Source organism: Pongo pygmaeus, chromosome X (assembly GCF_028885625.2).
Source record: "Pongo pygmaeus isolate AG05252 chromosome X, NHGRI_mPonPyg2-v2.0_pri, whole genome shotgun sequence".
Taxonomy (NCBI): Eukaryota; Metazoa; Chordata; class Mammalia; order Primates; family Hominidae; genus Pongo; species Pongo pygmaeus.
In genome coordinates, this window is record NC_072396.2 from 17865576 (window position 1) to 17883240 (window position 17665).

The following is a 17665-nucleotide window of genomic DNA, read 5'->3' on the forward strand; positions in this document are numbered from 1 at the left end:
CATATGTTTTTTTGCTGTTTGTATAACTTCTTTTGAGAAAAGTCTATTCATGTCCTTTGCCACCTTTTTGATGGGATTATTTGTTTTTTTCTTGATGATTTGTTTGAGTTCCTTGTAGATACTGGATTCTAGTCCTTTGTCAGATGCATAGTTTGCAAATATCAAACGCCTTTTAAATGTCAGCTGAGACCTTACATTTTTGGAATAAACCCTGCTTGATTATGATGTATAATTATTTTATTATATTGCTTTATTATTCTTCCTAGAAGAGTTAGATCTTGGTTGAATAAAAGGAGAGTGTGTATGCCTAAAAAGTCATGTTCAAGATTTTAAAATTTTTTAAAAATTATTTTTAAAGGTTTTTGTGGGTACATAGTAGGTGTATATATTTCTGGGGTACGTGAGATGTTTTGATACAGGCATGCAATGCAAAATGAGCACATCATGGAGAATGGAGTATCCATCCCCTCAAGCATTTATCCTTTGAGTTACAAAAATCCAATTACATTCTTTTATTTAAAAATATGCAAAGAAGTTATTACTGACTATAGTCATCCTATTGTGCTATCAATAGTAGGTCTTACTCATTCTTTCTATTTTCATTTGTACACAGTAACCATCCCCACGTCCCCCCCCACCCTCCACTACCCTTTCCAGCCTCTGGTAACCATTCTTCTACTCTCTATGTCCCATGTTCAGGATTTTGAGGAACTAAACATGTACATAAAATTCAAGTACATAGTTTTCTGTGGTTCATAAGCATGATTATTGGGTTTTCATGCTCATGTGTAAGATGTGCCTCCCTCAAACCTTGTTATGACGTTGGCACATTACCCATCTGATGTGAAAAAAATTACATACTATTTACTCTGATGAAGAATAAGGATGTAAGAGCCTGTTAGTAAAATTGTACGTTGTGTGTAGAATAACGTTTAAAATAATGTTATATGAGAAATAACTGTAGTTGCAGGTTCTCAATAAAATAGAAACATCCTTCACTGGTATGCAGGCTATTGAGTCACTATTTTACCTCCAGCACCTTAGTAGTTTCTCAAAGAATGGAGGGACCGAAAGTTAGAAGATTCTGTCTCAGCTGTTCTTACCCTTTCAGAATAGAATTCCAGGCAGAGATTAATTGGGGCCTTGAAAATCTTTCTACTTTTTTTCTGCTTCAGAATCAGACTTTTCTTTTTCTGTACCTACTTAGAGTAGGTAAGTTTATCCTAGTATGAGCAAAGACAACTAAGTAAGTAAGTGACAAACCAAAATGTAGCATAAAGGAGTTGTATGTATGCGTGTGATGCACACATATGCATGGAAGGGATGTACTTTACATTTGTTTTTTTGTTGTTGTTGTTGTTTTTTTTAATTTTAGTAGAGACGAGGTCTCACTATGTTGCCCAGGTTGGTCTCGAACTCCTTGGCTTAAGCGATCCTCCCGCCTAGGCCTCCCAAAATGCTAGGATTACAGACATGAGCCACCATGCCTGGCCACCTTTGTAATCTGCATAAATCTGGGCCACCCTAATGTTCACCTCCGCTTAGTGCATATTCAGAAGATACACTGCTCTAGCAATCCAAAATAATTGAAAACCTATTTAAATTGTTTACAGCAGTATCCACAAAATGTAAAGAGGGAATTCCATTCACAGCACTCAGCCAAATTCCTCTTCACTCACCTTTCATCATAACTTCATCATCACAACTATTGCGTTATGAGAAAAGCCCCATTTCTTTTCAATTTCTTTTCTCTTCCTTGAAGTTACGTACTCTCGACCCTTCCCATTGCAAACCAATCAAACTCTTTTCAGTTCAAGCCCTCACCCATTGGCCAGATATGTATGTTAAGGCCCAATAACTATTAGGCAAAGGCAAAATCCTTACTAGGCAGAGTTTTTATTTTGTTTTGTTTTCCTGTAATACATGCAGAAACAAAATTTCCAGGCAACCTTTAAATGTCTGCTTACCCAGGCCTTTAATTTTCCCCCTCCAGTAAATATTTCACCATGTTCTAATGTGATAGATTCTAAATCTCCTCCACCTCCATCAATGAAATTATAGAACAGCCAATAAACAACAAGGGGTCAAAAGCAGGGAGACCTGGGTAGTCCAGGACCTAGCAAAGGAATTCTGCAAGTAATGGAGTGTTGCATTTGTTGTCAAAAACATGGTCACAAAAAGTACCGTCTCTTCTACTTGGCGTGGTTCCCTCGAAGCTGAAGTTTCCCAAAAAGTATTACTAAAGTCTCAAGAAAGAGCTACAGGAAGACCAAGGTGCATTAAGGTGTCTCTCTGCTTCTTAGAGCTGGAGGGTTTCCAAGGGCTGAGATACATCTAGATGGAGGAGGGGGCCCTGACTGCCTTGGGCAGTTTCTGTCCCTGCCTTTGCCCCTGCCCATGCCCCTCAATCTCTAAAGCCCAGACACCCCCTCCAGCAGAGTGATGAGCCTATTTTTAAAGACGAGGCATACTCTGAATGAATAATGACTTCTCTTTTTCTCTACCCTGTGCCAATCAGTGACTCATCAACCATTTTCTAAATGACTATGTTTTCATTCCCCAGTTTCCTTCACATTGCGATATTAGAGAAGATTAAATGCAGCCCCTAGCTGCCTCCCTCTGCTTTTCTGCGTCTTGTTTTAGAGATGTTAATGCCCCCAAAATAGAAGCATTTCGTTGAATACTGATCATTTAGTGACAAGTGAAAACACACACACACAGCCATGTTAGGGAAAGGTTTGTTTGACTTCCAGGAGGAGGATGGGTAAAAAGAAAAGAAAGTGGTATCTTGGACTATGATGGCAAATGTGGTATCTCATCTGGACCTCATTCCCTGCCCCTCACTGGACTCCTAAATTTCCAGGCTGGGGCCCTTTATTAAGGAGCTACCTACACTTTGTATAGTCACTTTCTACTCCTTGCTATTCTCTTACTGCCAAATCGTTGTTTTCTTTTCTAGGGTTTTCTCTTCCCACTCCTGCTCCCAGACATCACTGTTTCCAAAATGAGGCTTGCCTTTTGTCCCAGGGGAAAAGGGAGGGTTTGGATGGTGAACATAAACTCATCACCATTTTTGGGCTAGTTATACTTCACTTATCCTGCTGCTGATGGGCCTGTGGTCCTATCTTCTTGACCAAAAAGAAGAAAAAAAAAAAAAAAGAAAAGACAAAGAAACCCAACAACCCAATCCCGATCCTTAGATGCCCCTCCTCTACTGTGCCAGGGATCTTCTATTTGTTCTTCTCCACCTTGCTCTGTGATCCATGAGCTTCATTTACATGGATTACATCAACAGAATTCTCTAGTCCACAGACTTCCAGATGAATTTGAACTGGGGAGAGTATCAGAAGTAGATTTGGTGGGTTGGGGGAGGGAGGACAGTGAGATTTAGGTATTTATTCTGCTCAGTTCCATCTTTGGCCTGATTCTGTCCCATGCCCTAAGGTCACTGCTTCTTTCAAGAAAACCTGCCTACATTACTCTCTCCTTCTGGTAACCACCCTTCCTTTGGGCCTAGGGGTGGTAACCTCTGCTGCTAAGTCCTGAGTCCTTGCATTGTGCCCACTTGCTGCCATTGTGTAATTAGTCCCTCAGTAAAAGAACACCAACATGGCACATGTGTACATATGTAACAAACCTGCATGTTGTGCATATGTACCCTAGAACTTAAAGTATAATAAAAAAATTAAATAAATAAGTAAATAAGTACAATAAAAAAAGCAGAGTTCATTATTTGTTTACAGCTTTTCCAAGAAAGCCTTATCGAAATATAATTGCTATTCAATAAAGTGCACATATATAAGAAATTAACTGTACACTTATACGTGTACACTCATGAAATCATAATCACAATCAGAATAAAGAATATATCCTTCAAAAAAAAAAAAAAAAAGAATGCTCTTCAAATCATTAATCGGTTTCCTGTTAAGATCCCAGCTGGCCCTATCTTCACCTGTTCTCCGTCCCCACCCTGCCCTGTCGTCCTACTTTGCTCTGATTTTTCTCTCACTTCCTGCAGCATCTTCTGGCCTCCTTAGGCCTCTAGCATGAAGCACAGCGAGGCTTCTGAGGCATCTGCTGACCCTTAGAGAAACAGCATCAAAGGGGCACAGTGGCAGGGATGAGCCTTTCTGGAGCAAGAAGTACGGCCTCTCAGAAATCTTCAGACTTATGATCTCAACGTGTTGTGCATGAGCTTCAGTTGCTGGGGTTAAAGGATGAGGATTGATTTGGAGCTGGTATCCCTTGACTAGAGCAGTGATTGAAAAAAAAATGGAGGTGGATTTTTTTTATCATGGCTCAAGCCCTCCACATTACAATGTACCTGTCCTGAGCCTGCAGGACTTCTTCCTCTGTGAATCATTCCCAGATCATCTAAGGCCACAGTAAGCTCTACAGCAACTGCATCTCAATAATCATAATAATCATAATTATAATCATCATAATGGCTACCAATTACTGAATGCCAACTCCGAACCAGGCGCTCTGCCTGGTGTTTTGCTTCAGTAAACCAAATGGAAGTTTCCATCTCACTCTTAAGGGCTGGCTTCCGCACGGTATTTGAGAAAAGGTCACATTGAATCCCGATCCATTCCCAAGTTGTCCACTGGTGTCTCTTGGCTTCCCTGAGTCACGTGTTACTTCAGGTTCCACCAGGAGGAGCAAAGAACTTCACTGTGGGTGGAGGTCTGGAGCCCTAAGAGTGCCTGCACTTCGGTATGTCTGGGAGTTTTGCGGGGTCGGGGTGGAGGGGGGTGTAGTGATGATTGCCGAGTCCCAGCTCTCACTTTCCTTCCCGACACAGCCAGACTGTGATGCGGGTCTGTCAGTCTGTGAGGAAGGTTTGAGTAGCATCAAAGGGAAAACCGCCGTGAAGGGAAGGATGAAAAATCGCAGGACCCTTTGAGGTGTTTAGCTGTCACAGGGGGACTCTTAGAAGCACACCCCAGTTCATGTCCTGGCCCTGGTTCTCCGCCTCCACCTCAAGTCAGCTCTCTCTGTTGAAGCCCTTCCTTCTTCCACCTCTGCCTCTCCCCTTTTGGAAATGTTCATCCACTGGGACCGTTCTCACCCCCAGGATGCATCCCTCTTCCCCCAGCAGGACCCCTCCTCCAGTGTGAGTTAGTCAACGAGAGGACCTCTGCCCTGTCCCCTGGGTGGTATATATCTGTTCTCTCTCCCTCAAGACCTGCACGCTAAGGTGAGGGACAGATGCATGTCTTTACTCTTCAGCTTGTCTTGACAGTAGCTGTGGGCAGTGCTTTCTCTCTCTCTCTCTCTCTCTCTCACACACACACACACACACACACTTGCAGAGATCTCCCAAGGATAAATATTGATTCTCGGGGTCAACATAGTCTACACCTAGATGGAGAAAGAATTCTTTCCCTAAGTGCTTCCACACTTTGCAAGGCCCCTCTTCCGCAGTGAACTTGGTACTTCACATCATTATATGATAGCAGTTGGTTTGTCTATTCATTTTTCCCTTTCAAGTTGCTCAGTCTCAGCCCTTTGAGAATGGACTCTTTAATGGCCACCCCTTTCTCTATGCAAAGACCCAGTCCAGGTGGAGAGATGGCCAACTATATGAGATATTGCATTTCTTAGTTAAGGTCCCTCCTCTGCCCGATGGAGTGGGTTTGGTTTCATTCCTCCAGTTCCATATATCTTAATCTCTAGACCCTCACAACTTCCTGGGGTGGCTGAGATTCTTTTCCCACATTCTTTGCCCTAGTGAATGGCCCATCAATCTGGGGACCTAGGAATTGACCTTTTCTCCTTTCATGCTGTAGCCCTTATATCACATACATTACCAAGTTCTGGTGATGTTAACTCCTTGACTGTTTCTAGAACCTATCTGCCTCTTTCCATTTCTCCCACTTCCACCACTCCCACCACTGCTGGCATGGTGGCTGCTAGTCCGTTTATCCCGTCATCCTTCCCGTCCTTTATCTGCCATTGCTGTTCACTTTTTCACTACTTGTATGTGGTCATGCCTCCCCCAACTAAACTACAAGCCCATGAGGGCAAGAATTTTGTCCATCTGGTTCACTTCTGTATCCCTTGTGCCTGGCACAGTGCCTGGTAGGTAATAGGTGTTCAATACTTACTTGCTGAATGAATGAATACATTGTTGAGTCCAATTCACTTATCTCAGAGGCTGGGAGATAAAGCCCCTAGCACTGTCTTGTATACAGGAAGCTGTCGAAGAATACCTGTTGGATAAATGAGTATTTCTTTTGCTCAAGGCCATGTAGCTAATTAGTGGCAGCACTTAAATCAAGTCTTCTTACTCCAGTTGATTCATATTCTTGGCTGTACATTAGAAACACCTGGGGAGTTAAAAAAAATTCCTGATGCCCAGGCTATACTCTAGACCAATTAAAGTAGAACTTCTTGGTGGGGTCTAGATGTAAATATTTCTTAAAGCTTGCCAGGTGGTTCTGATGTTCAGCCAAGGTTGAGAACCGTATTAATCATGAAGTAGGGCCAAGGTAATCCCACACTCCTCACACTGCATCTAATAGAAAAAGTTTGAGAAAAATTAGAAACCTCACTGAGTGAATTGAACATTGAATGCCCTCAAATAGTGGTAGCTTGTGGGAGAAAGAGAGCACATCATCATGTTGGGTTGGGGCCATACCCTGGTAAGAACCAACATGTGTTAATCTCCAAAAGTGAACCCTGAGGGCAGAGAAATTGTTTTGTAAGGTGGGTGTGGGCACTAGAAGAAAATAGGTAATAAGAATGTATTCGAGACTGGTTACTGGGAAGCTATTGCCTAATAATCCCCTTAGACCACAGAAGAGTAACTACAGAGATTTGAGGTGGATTTTTTGTTTGCGTCATTTAAAATGGGCAAATCTCCAGCTGTGTTTACCAAGGAAACCCTTTTAGGCAATGATGGGTAATAGGTCGGAGGAGTTGTCTTCTCCCAGAAAAACATCATGTTGGATAGCAGTAGTACTTGGTGGTTCATATTATCCCAGAATTGCCAACCCCTTTGCTTGAGGCTTGTTTTCAGGACTGCCATATGTGAAGCTGGAAATTATGACTTGAAAGAGAAGTGAGAAAAGAAAGGATGGGTGACTTGCCCAAGGATTGCTTTAAGTCACTGAAATCACTGGGAGAGAATGCTGTTCTCAGAGTTCCCAATTTTGAGCCCCTGCTCCATCCTTGGGATGTTACCCTGACCACAGAGGGCCAATGTCATGCAATTAGAACTCCTTACAATGACAGTTTCTTAAATACATTACTGGGTTTCTTTAAATATGAGGGAACAGCAAAGTAAACCACTGTCCAATAGCTCAGAATTAGATTTTGTCTATTTGTAACATATATAATAAATAGATACTGACATTAATATATAAAGTACTTAAGTTAGGTATTATGACTCAATACAATGTTTAATCAAAATACTGTTTACATGGCCAATACTTCTATTTATAAATAATTGCCCAGAGGGATTTTGCAGAGCTATGAAGATGCATGGACTAGCCTGTCAATTTATTCTAAGTTTTAGCCATTCAAGTGGCATACATAGAAGAAAAAGACTAAGGAGGAAGAAAGATTATACCGATTCCAGGGCTTTACTAAGATGGAATCCTGTTTTGGGTGGAAAAACCAAGCCATAGTTATTGTAAAGCTGATGGAATTGGCCCAGATGGAAACTCAATTTCAGTAGCTTTTCTTACCTCCCAAGTCTAACAGTTCTCTCATGTTACCTTCATTTTACACATTGCTTTATTCCTCTGGTGTGGACATGATCTGCAGTGTACATTTCATGTGTTTTAACATGAAAAACAATAAACCAGCATGCAAGAATTCAGCATGGATTAATATTGAAAACATCAGTGGTTGGAAACATGCAATCTTGAAATCAGAAGGGTCATTTAGGTCAGTTCCTTCCCTCTAGGTATTTGAATGTTTAAACACCAAGATGTTGAGTTTGGAGACAGGTCATTGTAAAAGATCTCTAGGGCTAGAGAGTCCATAAACTCAATTCAGGGTTTCTACAGTCAAGAGACTTGTATCATTTGTTTATTTCATATCTTATCACCTTTTTTCCCTTGGGTGAAGCCCAATTCTTCTTGTTCAGAAAAAATTACAGTATAAGAAGATAGGTCCTAGGGCAGAGGAAGGTTTCATAGGCTATGGGACACTAACAAGGTAGTCTTTGGCAAAAAAGTGGTCACCTTAGGGCTGTGCAATGAAAGAGTAGGGAAGAGTGGGGCAATGTTCTACTTTTGAATACTTAAGAACTGTTATCTAATTATCTACTAATATGATAAAAGATTAAGTTCCCAAGGCATGCTACAGCTGCAAATTGAGCTTATGGCAGAACAATCATAGTTACTCAGATCATATGTGATTTCAAAAATCAGCTATCTCAGCATTTCCATTTTATGGACACTTGAATCCCTTTGAAAGTAATGCCATCTTTCCAGTTCCTTAAAATATTAAAAGATCATTTTCTTCTTTTTGTATGGTAAATAATTAAAAAACCCAATTTTAAGCAAATACTGTTTAAGTTTAGGTTAATAATTGATTAAACAAGTAATTAAAACTTACTAGGAAACACACAATGTAATTTTTTACTACTATTCATAATCTATAAAAACAAATTTTAATATTTTCCTATTTAACAAATGACATTATTTATTGGCCTTAAATTGCTTATATAATAAAAACTAGACTGTCAACAAATTAAATTGACATATTATTTTGTATGTGGTTCTGGGACTGAATGTACATCAAAATTCAGTAGAAATTTAAATCTATGTTCAAACATCAAAATAGACAAAAACTGTTTTCATGACATGATGTTAATAATTTATTTTGTACTTTTTATATATAACACACTTGAAGGTTTTTAAAAATGATAATGTAGGATAAAAGTTTTAATGCTATTTTCCATGAGCACAACAAATCACAGTGTGAATAGTTTTTATTTAGTGCAAATGCAAAATGGTAAAATTATCACTATACTTTCTAAATTTAACATTAATTATTGAGGTACCAGAAACATCCTGATGAGTACATAAGATTTTGATAAGTTGAATACTGATCTAGAGGAGATTATCATAATTATTCCTGTTTTTATGCTTCACATTAACTTGTGCCTCAATATTAAGAATCCTTATGCATCTTATCTTATGCACTGGCCAATTGAGGGTCAAATTATGATTAGTAGTTAAAACTATTAGCATGTTACACTGGTCAGAACCAACAAGGTGGCTAGCTATGTTTAGTTGGATGATGATATATTGTGTGAGTTATAAGCAAGCCCCTCTAATTTCTACTAACCTTAATTCAAATGGGAATGTTTTCTGATGGTTTGTTCCAAAGGAGAAATGCAATAAATTCTATTCCTTATTAATTAAAGAAAAATGGCAACAGACACTGCCTTAGATCAGGATCCCAGGAGCAGAACCTGAGGTGGGGAATTTTCAGTGCAGATGATTTAGTCAGATAATGCTCCCAGGAGAAACCTGTGAAGTATGAAGGAAGCAGAGGTGGCAGGGGAAGGAGCTAAGCAAAGATGTGGATTCAGGAGAAGGCCAGCCTCAGCCTGATGCCATAGAGAGTGCTGGAGTGTGAGTACCAGCACAGGGTTTGTTTTGCACCCTACCATTGAGTCATTGGCCATGGGCTTCCCTTCTTGGGGGATATAATCTTCCAGGTGGGACCCTCTGAGATACAGGAAATCCTCCAGAGCAGGGTGCACCTGTGAGCAGTTAACATCCACAGCCATGGGGGCTGAGTGTGCTGGCTGGGTGAAGGGAATCTGGAAGGGGAATCAACCATCATCTGCTACAGACATAATTTCTTTTTATTATTTTAAGTATATAAACCCAGTAGAAGCAGCTCCTGAATACATAAACTGTTTGTTGTGCCTGTCTCTCCCTAATTGGAAGTTAAGCTCCATAAGGGCAGGTCTTGTTCTCATTAGTTTGCAGATGATTCCTTGGTTCCTAGAATAGTCACAGACACATAGTAGGTATTTGTTGGATAACATCTATGGAATGAATGAATGAGACAGATCCAGAACCCTCATCTCCTGAATTTTGTAGCATTGCTTTGTAGGGAATTGGTACTCCTGCCAGTCAGAACCACATCTGACTGCTTGTACAGTGGCCGACCCAAATAGGGGCATTTTTCTCATAAATACAAGAAATCTGGAGTGGGGCAAATCCAGGTATGGGAGGACACTTGGCTTTATTATTTATAATCCAGGAGCCTTCTCTCCTTTACCATCCTTTGCATGTGACTTTTATCCTCATGTATGACACAGTCACAGGATGGCCCTTCCATCTCAGTCTGGATTCCATTCCGGTGTGTGTGTGGGGGGTGGGGGGAGATGAAAAGGGAAGGAGCAGGAAGCAGCAGCCCCTGTATCAGGAAAACAGAAACATTTCCAGAAATCTCTAGCAGATTTCCATGTAGATGTCCTTGTCCAGAACTGTGTCATCTGGCCAATCCTGAATGCAAGGGAGTCTGGGACTATGAGCAGATTGGCTGGTGACATTGCCACACAGGACAAAATTGGGATTGTGTTAGGAAGGAAGAAGGGGATAATGGGTGTCTGCCACTGTAACAAAACTACACCAGGCCTATGGGTGTGTGAATACAAATACCCAACAGCAAAGAAGGCAACATTCAAATAAAAATGGAAAATAATTTTAAAAACTCAAAATCCCTTCTTTCTTCTTTTTCTGCTTCTCTATCCTTTTATTTTGACTTTCTTAGCAACCAGAGGTGAAGTTGTCCCCAAAGTCAGTAGGCAGGAAATACTTTAAACGTGTTTCAAAACAGATCAAAATGAAGCTGTAACTAAGGCACTTGCCTACAGCCCTTTTTTTCAACAAAATTCTTGTACCACTGTTTATTTTCATCCTAGTGGCCTGGTATTCCATCTGTACACTAGTGAGTGTGTAGGATGGTCACCTTTTAAATTCTTTTTCTCTACAGTAGGAAATTCAGACTCCTGCAATGTTTCTGCTAGTGTTGTCGTTACTATAGGAGACTCCTAGCTGCTATTGTGCTTTATAGCAAGTCTTGAGTTTCTCCATGGAGAAGGTTTTATTATTTCCAGACTCTTATTGAACCCATTATGAGGCCATCGAGACAGGATAAGAAATAAAAATGACTACTTCGTGCACTGGGCTCTTATTCCTGCGTCTTTACAATTGAAGTGGAGAAAGAAAACACCTCCGAAAAAATAATTTAAGAGGCATGGCTGGTTGGTTGTCTCAGATTTGATCCCAGGAGTCCTGTAGTTCATGCACAAATATGAAAAGGACCACATAAGTACATTTTAGTGACATTTTTTAGTTACAAATCTCCTGGTGACAAAATCACCTTTCCCATTAAGGGTCATCTGGGTGCACAATTTAAGGGTTGGCCTTTCTATTAAAGTGCCTTTGCTCCAAGAGTTCTGAATTTCCATTTACAGAGGAGTTCTTTCTCTGAGTGTGTGATCATGCTGGGTTTGAAGTGGTGTGTTGATATTTTTGTGCCTTTGTGTTCCCCATTCATAAAATTGGCTGTAATTTTGGTTGTATTGATGAGGAGGCACTGAGTCAAATATCCTGGCCCCAAGAGGGTAAGACACCATTTCTGCAAGTAGATTTGTTAGCTAAGTTCATCAGAAGGGTATAACAGTTCCTTCCGAAGAATAAGACTCTCACCTAGTATTGCTAGTTGGCCAGATATTGTTTTTGTTGTTTGTTACAGCTTGTCTAATGCAATATCATATATTATTATCCAAGTGAGCGTCTTACAGTGATGTTAACTTGTTATACACCCACATAAAATACATTATTCTCTGGTTTTCTTATTAGATTTACTAACATGTCATTGTTGTACCATTAACATTTAACAGCCTAGGAAGAGGAAAGAACATGCTATATTATACAACTCTTGGCAAAGCCAACACTGATATAGAGAAGTCATTAAGCTTCGGGAAGTTTTTACTTTCTTGTATGCAATTTCTTATCATTAATATACAGTTTGTATTCCTCCCAGGCCCCCTGATTTTGTAAAGGAAATAGAAGGAGAGAAAGGGGGAGGGGAGCCAGGAAGAGCCATTTCTAGTGCGTGCACTTACATCAGTGATTAATCAAACTAATGGGGAGTTCTAATTCGGTGCTTTGCTACCCTTAAGCCCTGTAATTGCGGTGTCTCTGAACCCAAAGGAAACACGTTGCGCTCTGCATGCCCAGGCGCATAGCTTTTAAATCTTCATAACTCTGTAATTACTACAGTGCTTTCCTTCAAATCTGGCTCAATTTCACTTCCTTAATGAGCACCACAATCTTGATAAAATTTGAAGTTTGCTGCCTCTGCTGTTCACAAGGACTCAACCCCAGACTGATAATGTGAGTTGTAGATTTTACTCCCTCAAGTTTCTCTCCAAAAGAGCTGATTTATTACAGGACCACCACAGTCAAAAGGACTTCCTCTGAGTCAAGGCCAGCACTGGGTGTTTTCATCACAGAAGGGTGCTTGGGGAGGAAATTCTGAACAGTTAAAAAGTGGGGAGAGCTTATGAACCCCTGGAGAATGGCCGTTTAGCTTTATTAGCACCCTGTGCCCTAGAGACTGTGGTTCATCCTATCTAATTGAAGACTTTTCTTCATAGGAAATATATTAAAAATCTTCCACTTCCTCTTTATAAACTGAGCCCTGCCAAAGAGTGAAAATTATAAATCAGCTATTTTTTAAAAGAAAAAAACCAACATAATTTCCACATTATTTCTCCTACCACCTGGTTTTCAGGGTTTTTAAAAGACTTGTTGGGAATGCCATTTAGTGATTATAGTCAAAAGCACATTTTCTCCTGCAGCTGGTTGGAGGGTGCCTTAATTTTAGCCACTGTTTTGTTTTTAACCATGTAGCGCTGCCTCGTCTTGGCTTTGGTCTTTCCGTTTCTAACCTGTGAGAACCAGTGCCGAAGCTTGCGTTGTCTTTAGAATCCCTGCTCCAGTCTATGTTCCCTCCAGACAGTGTTAATCGCTCTGGGATTCTGAATAGCACTTAATTCTTATCTCTATTATAGCTTGCCTGGCGTTGCACTACAATTATTTGTTTACGTGTCTGTCTACCCCACTAGACAGCACCCTTTGAGAGCAATGTTTATGTCTTCTTTCCTTTTATATCTCTGGCATCTCACAGAGGCCTAAGCACCCAATAAATGTTTGCACTCAGTAAATGGAAGCATCCGGTCAATGTTTGTTACATCACCAAAGGAACGAATAAGTGAATGAAACTCCATTGTTGTTTGCTATCACCATCTGCTTTAATTCTGTCAGTTATTCTGAGTTACTTATTTGCAGTTCTGACTAAATCCAGATTTGGCATGTTTAAAATTATATTCAGTTGTAAAATGTGAGGCTAGGATTTTTGAAGATTAGAGAGAAGTAAGAATTTCTCCCACAGGAAACAATGTGAGTAATCAACAGTTCTCTGCAAAGGAAGATAAAAAGGCTGGTTGGAATAGTCTTTGTATTCACAGTCTTTGGCATTTTGGGAAAACCATTTTAATAGCATTATTTTTTCTGCCCATGTTTTCCTATCAATAAAATGCAGAGAGAAACCCCTGTCCTTCACACTTGATAGACTAAATGAAGATTTTTAAGGAAGAAAAGCACAAGCTGAAACAAGGGAAAACCTTCAATGGTGGTATATAGTCTTTTTTCTCCCTCGAAACTATACACATGGTAGTTATCAATATATGTGTAAATATATTTATGTGTATGGTGGATTAATATTTTGATGTATTAATGAATATGTTTCTCTCCCAGTGTTTCATGGGAATACCTGTACACAAAGCCACATTCAAGGTTCCTGAACTGGAAGAACTTGGACTTTAGAGTTGCAAAAAGTAAGCTATGAAGGCTTTGGACATCATAAACCACACATATGGAAGAATGCATGCTTCCTCATTCAAGATGGCATACAACCATGGGCTGTGAACTTCCTCCCATGAGCCAGCAAAACTAAAGGAAAGAGGGATTTGGGGACTCTCAGAGCTCAGCAACTAACATTAAACTTCGGAGAAACTCTTGGAAAGCCTGACGATGGTGGCCTCCTGGTGTGGGAGAGAGAGGAGTGAGTAACATCTTTCTGTGACCCTTCAGTCGGCTATGTGTATGAGCTCTTTCCATATGTTTTAAGGCTCTCTGAAGTTTATCCTTTATTTTTCCCTTAAGGTGTTGTTCTGTACTGTAACTTTATTTGTAAGTACGGTTTAAGTGTAGGATAGCCATGAGCTCCAAAAAGTTTTCTGCTTCATTGTGAACCACATGACTCTCCAACGATTTCCCAAGAATGACAACCTCACCCTCCTCCACTCCTCACCACCCAGTTTCAAATCTGCTCTTCTTCCTTCATGAGATATTTTAACATTGCATTTTAAGTACAAACTATATTTATTTACTTTCAAATTGTAGCCCTTCACCTATGTAAACTTACTATATTTTTCTATCTGTGAAATGGTTTAAGTAACTTAGGTTGGGATGGAATGCTCATAATTTTTTCCAATAAAATTAATGGAAATATTTTTTATTTAACAGGTTTTTACTTAGTGGCAGGGCTTTTTAGGAGTAGATTACATTGATTAAATGAGGAATAGGTGCAATTAGGTGGAGCAAAAGACACTTCAGTCACTATAATTCAATGATTATGCTAACGTGCCCCATGTATCTCCTGGCATTTCTTAGCCAAAAGAAATATTTTCAAGTATAAATAATGGTGGGATATTCGAATCAGAACATTTTTAGTGAAGAGTGTTTTAGGAATCTCTGCTTTGCTGCTTGTGAGGTTCTATAGGAAGCCTGACTAGGGTTCCGTGGAGACATGAGGACAGCCAGGTTGACGACAGTGGTGCCTCACGGCGCTCTCAATGCCAATCTTCAAGTTCAGCAAAGCCCTTCTTCCTTCTGGGCTGGAGCAGGCAAGAATGTAACTGTGGGGCGTGGTGACACAGACAGGATCTTTCATTCATTTTACAATGGCATACAGTTTATACTGACCAAACATTTGAATTTATGGGCAAACTGTGCTGGCCTTTGAGCTGCATGAATGACTGCTGGGAATTAGGCGATGGGGTCATTTAAAAATATTTCCTTTCCCTTCTATTTTGGCTACAAGTGCATGGTAAGTAAACATGTGTACATGAATAGTGGGGAGGCGCTGTGATTGGGAGAGATCAACACACACATAACAATCTGGTGTAACAATCAGGTGTAACAATCTGGCTTCAGAAAGCAACCTTGACTTCATCAGAACCTTTTGTGGGAAAATTTGGAGTAAAATGTCACAATTCAGGATTTAAACAAGAAAGACACAGCTCCCAGGTACACTGAAAACTCATCAGCTTAAGACTATTCACATGTCCTGTCAGGATTATACGTGTTGCTACCCTTTTTAAAATTTCAGTATTTTAGTTCTAGAAAGCAGGAATAAAACCCAGAAATGTATGTAGGGGTGTGTGTGTGGGGGTAATTCACATGGGAGGGACTTGAGTTGGGAAAAGGGTAGGATGGGGCCAGCAGGCTGTCTTGAAGCTGCCTTCCCAAAGCTAGCAGTTTTTTATTTAGATGGTGTCACTAATGTGAAACAATCGTTACATTTTCTAAAGATACCTTTATTCATATCTTACAGAGGACTGGGAAAACATCAACCAACCGTATCAATGAATATGATCATTTGTATTAGTTTTGGTTTTGGTGACTTTGAAGGAGGGTGTCTTTCTCCCCAAATAAAACAAAAATGTAATGTGGTCTTGGAAAGGTCACTGGGGACCACCACAAAAAGAAGGGGAGGGGACAGCGAGAATGAAGGAGATCAAAAGCCAAAATTAAAGGTTTTTAAAATTTTAACCAAAGGGCTTCATTAGCACACAGAGTCGAGGAGATTACAAAGAGGGCACTCCTTTTTGCATCCTTGAACTGTGCTTTGAATCATTTTGAAATCTCGGCTTGAATCTGAGCTGATCACTTGGGGGCACACACTAAGGTAGCTGGCCTGTTTTTTAGCTTAATTACCCCCTTGAACCCTTTCTCTCCTGGGCCTTTGCCCTTCCTTTCTGATCACTTATTTTGGGAGCCCTGGAAGGAACTTGCCAATAATCTGAAACTCCCTTTAGGAGTGAGAGTCCCACACCACTTATTCATTGCCCCTGTCAATGCTCAGATGGGCCCACTCCACTGACGCCCTTGCTATTAATAGGACAGGGCTAGGTAAGGGAGAGTGAGAGGCAGGGCAGCCTGTTGCCACAAGGCTTGCTAACCAGATGCCTTTAATATCCCTCATTGTTCTCCATGCTTCCATGTGTTTACGGAGAAGTGTCTGGCTTGCCTACCCAGCAGAACTCATGTTCAGAATTTTGAACGTATTAAAAAGTCAAGCTCAATTTAAAAACAGCTAGCTCAACGCTTTTCAGATTTGGGAGATAAAAAACAAACCTTAAAAGACCTTGTTCCAAAATATTCTTTTCTTTCATTTTTTATTTGGAAAGAAAACCAAATTTAAAGTTGCAAGAAATGTACAATGAACCCTGATATGCCCTTAACCTAGACTATTTTGAACATTTTGCCATATTTTGTTTTTTTGTCTCCCTTCATACATACACATCTTTATTATTATCATCATTCTTCTTGTTGTTGTTACTGAAACATTTATGTGTACTTTGCAGACATCATGGCCCTTTACCCCTAAAGCCTCAGCCTGGATCTTTTATGAACAAGGATATGTCCTTGCCAAAAATTTTGGTTTTTTTTTTTTTTTTTTTTTTTGTAGAGTAAGACAAGGGTTTGTTGAAGCCTTTAAAACCAAAGCGTGGGCCAGTCCAAAGTGCTGACTGTTGGAGCCTCCTCCCTCTCCCGCCTTTAGAGGGTGGAGAGGAGACACCACCGCAGGTCTGGAGGACTTTATTGTTGCCATAAAACATATTTTTCCATGTTCTCTTTAGAAACACGAAAAGAGGCTGCATTCCCAAGATCTGGCTTGTGGCTTTAAAATAAAAAATATTTTTACAGTATACTTTTTGGAGGCATGAAAGCACGTGTTTTATTAACATTTACCAAACTCTTTTTACGTTTTAGTCTGACGGCATACAGCCTGCAGCCTGCTGCAGTCGAAAATGCATGCCTTTTTAGAAATTATACCTTTCAGTTAACTGAAGGGGAAAAGTTTCCCTTCCTCTGTAAATCATCATCTCTCTGATGGAGAACTTTAAAAATCCGGTGTGTGATCAGCACAGTAGGGTGACGAGGAGGTAATGCCGTTTATCTCACCCAACGTGCAATGAGTTTCGTAAGCAGTTTTCTGGGGATTTTGCTCATTGGTGGTTTGGGTCTCATTCATGATATTCTATACAGCCCGTGCCCAAAGCAGGGGGCCACGTGATGCCTGGGAAGGGGTATAAACAGCACTCTGGCTGCTCTGGCCACATGGAGATGCGCCTACGCCCTTCGCCCTCCCCAAGTTGTCTCCTTGCGTTCATAGAGCCAGGGGATCTCCGAGGAGCAGCCCAGTTTTCCCTGTAAGAACCCAAAAGTCTTGTACAGAGCTGGAATTCGGCGAAAAACTTGCTCCAACACGCCAGATCTGCCGCATCCCCAATACCCCACCCTCTTCCCTCTGCGCTTACTGCCCACAC

The 17665-nt window shown here is 40.5% G+C and overlaps 1 protein-coding gene and 1 non-coding gene across 2 annotated transcripts in view; both read left to right on the forward strand.

Moving 5' to 3' along the window:
• NHS (NHS actin remodeling regulator) overlaps positions 1–17665 on the forward strand; it is a 387766-nt gene that overhangs the window by 1793 nt on the left and 368308 nt on the right. Inside the window, exon 2 of the mRNA XM_054473235.2 lies at positions 13806–14112. Coding sequence (XP_054329210.1) covers positions 14082–14112 — 31 coding nt within the window. The 5' untranslated portion in view covers positions 13806–14081. The remainder of the gene's footprint in view (positions 1–13805; positions 14113–17665) is intronic.
• On the forward strand, positions 741–844 carry LOC129025576 (small nucleolar RNA U13). Its single transcript, XR_008497321.1, has one exon. It is a non-coding gene; the product is annotated as a small nucleolar RNA U13 (small nucleolar RNA).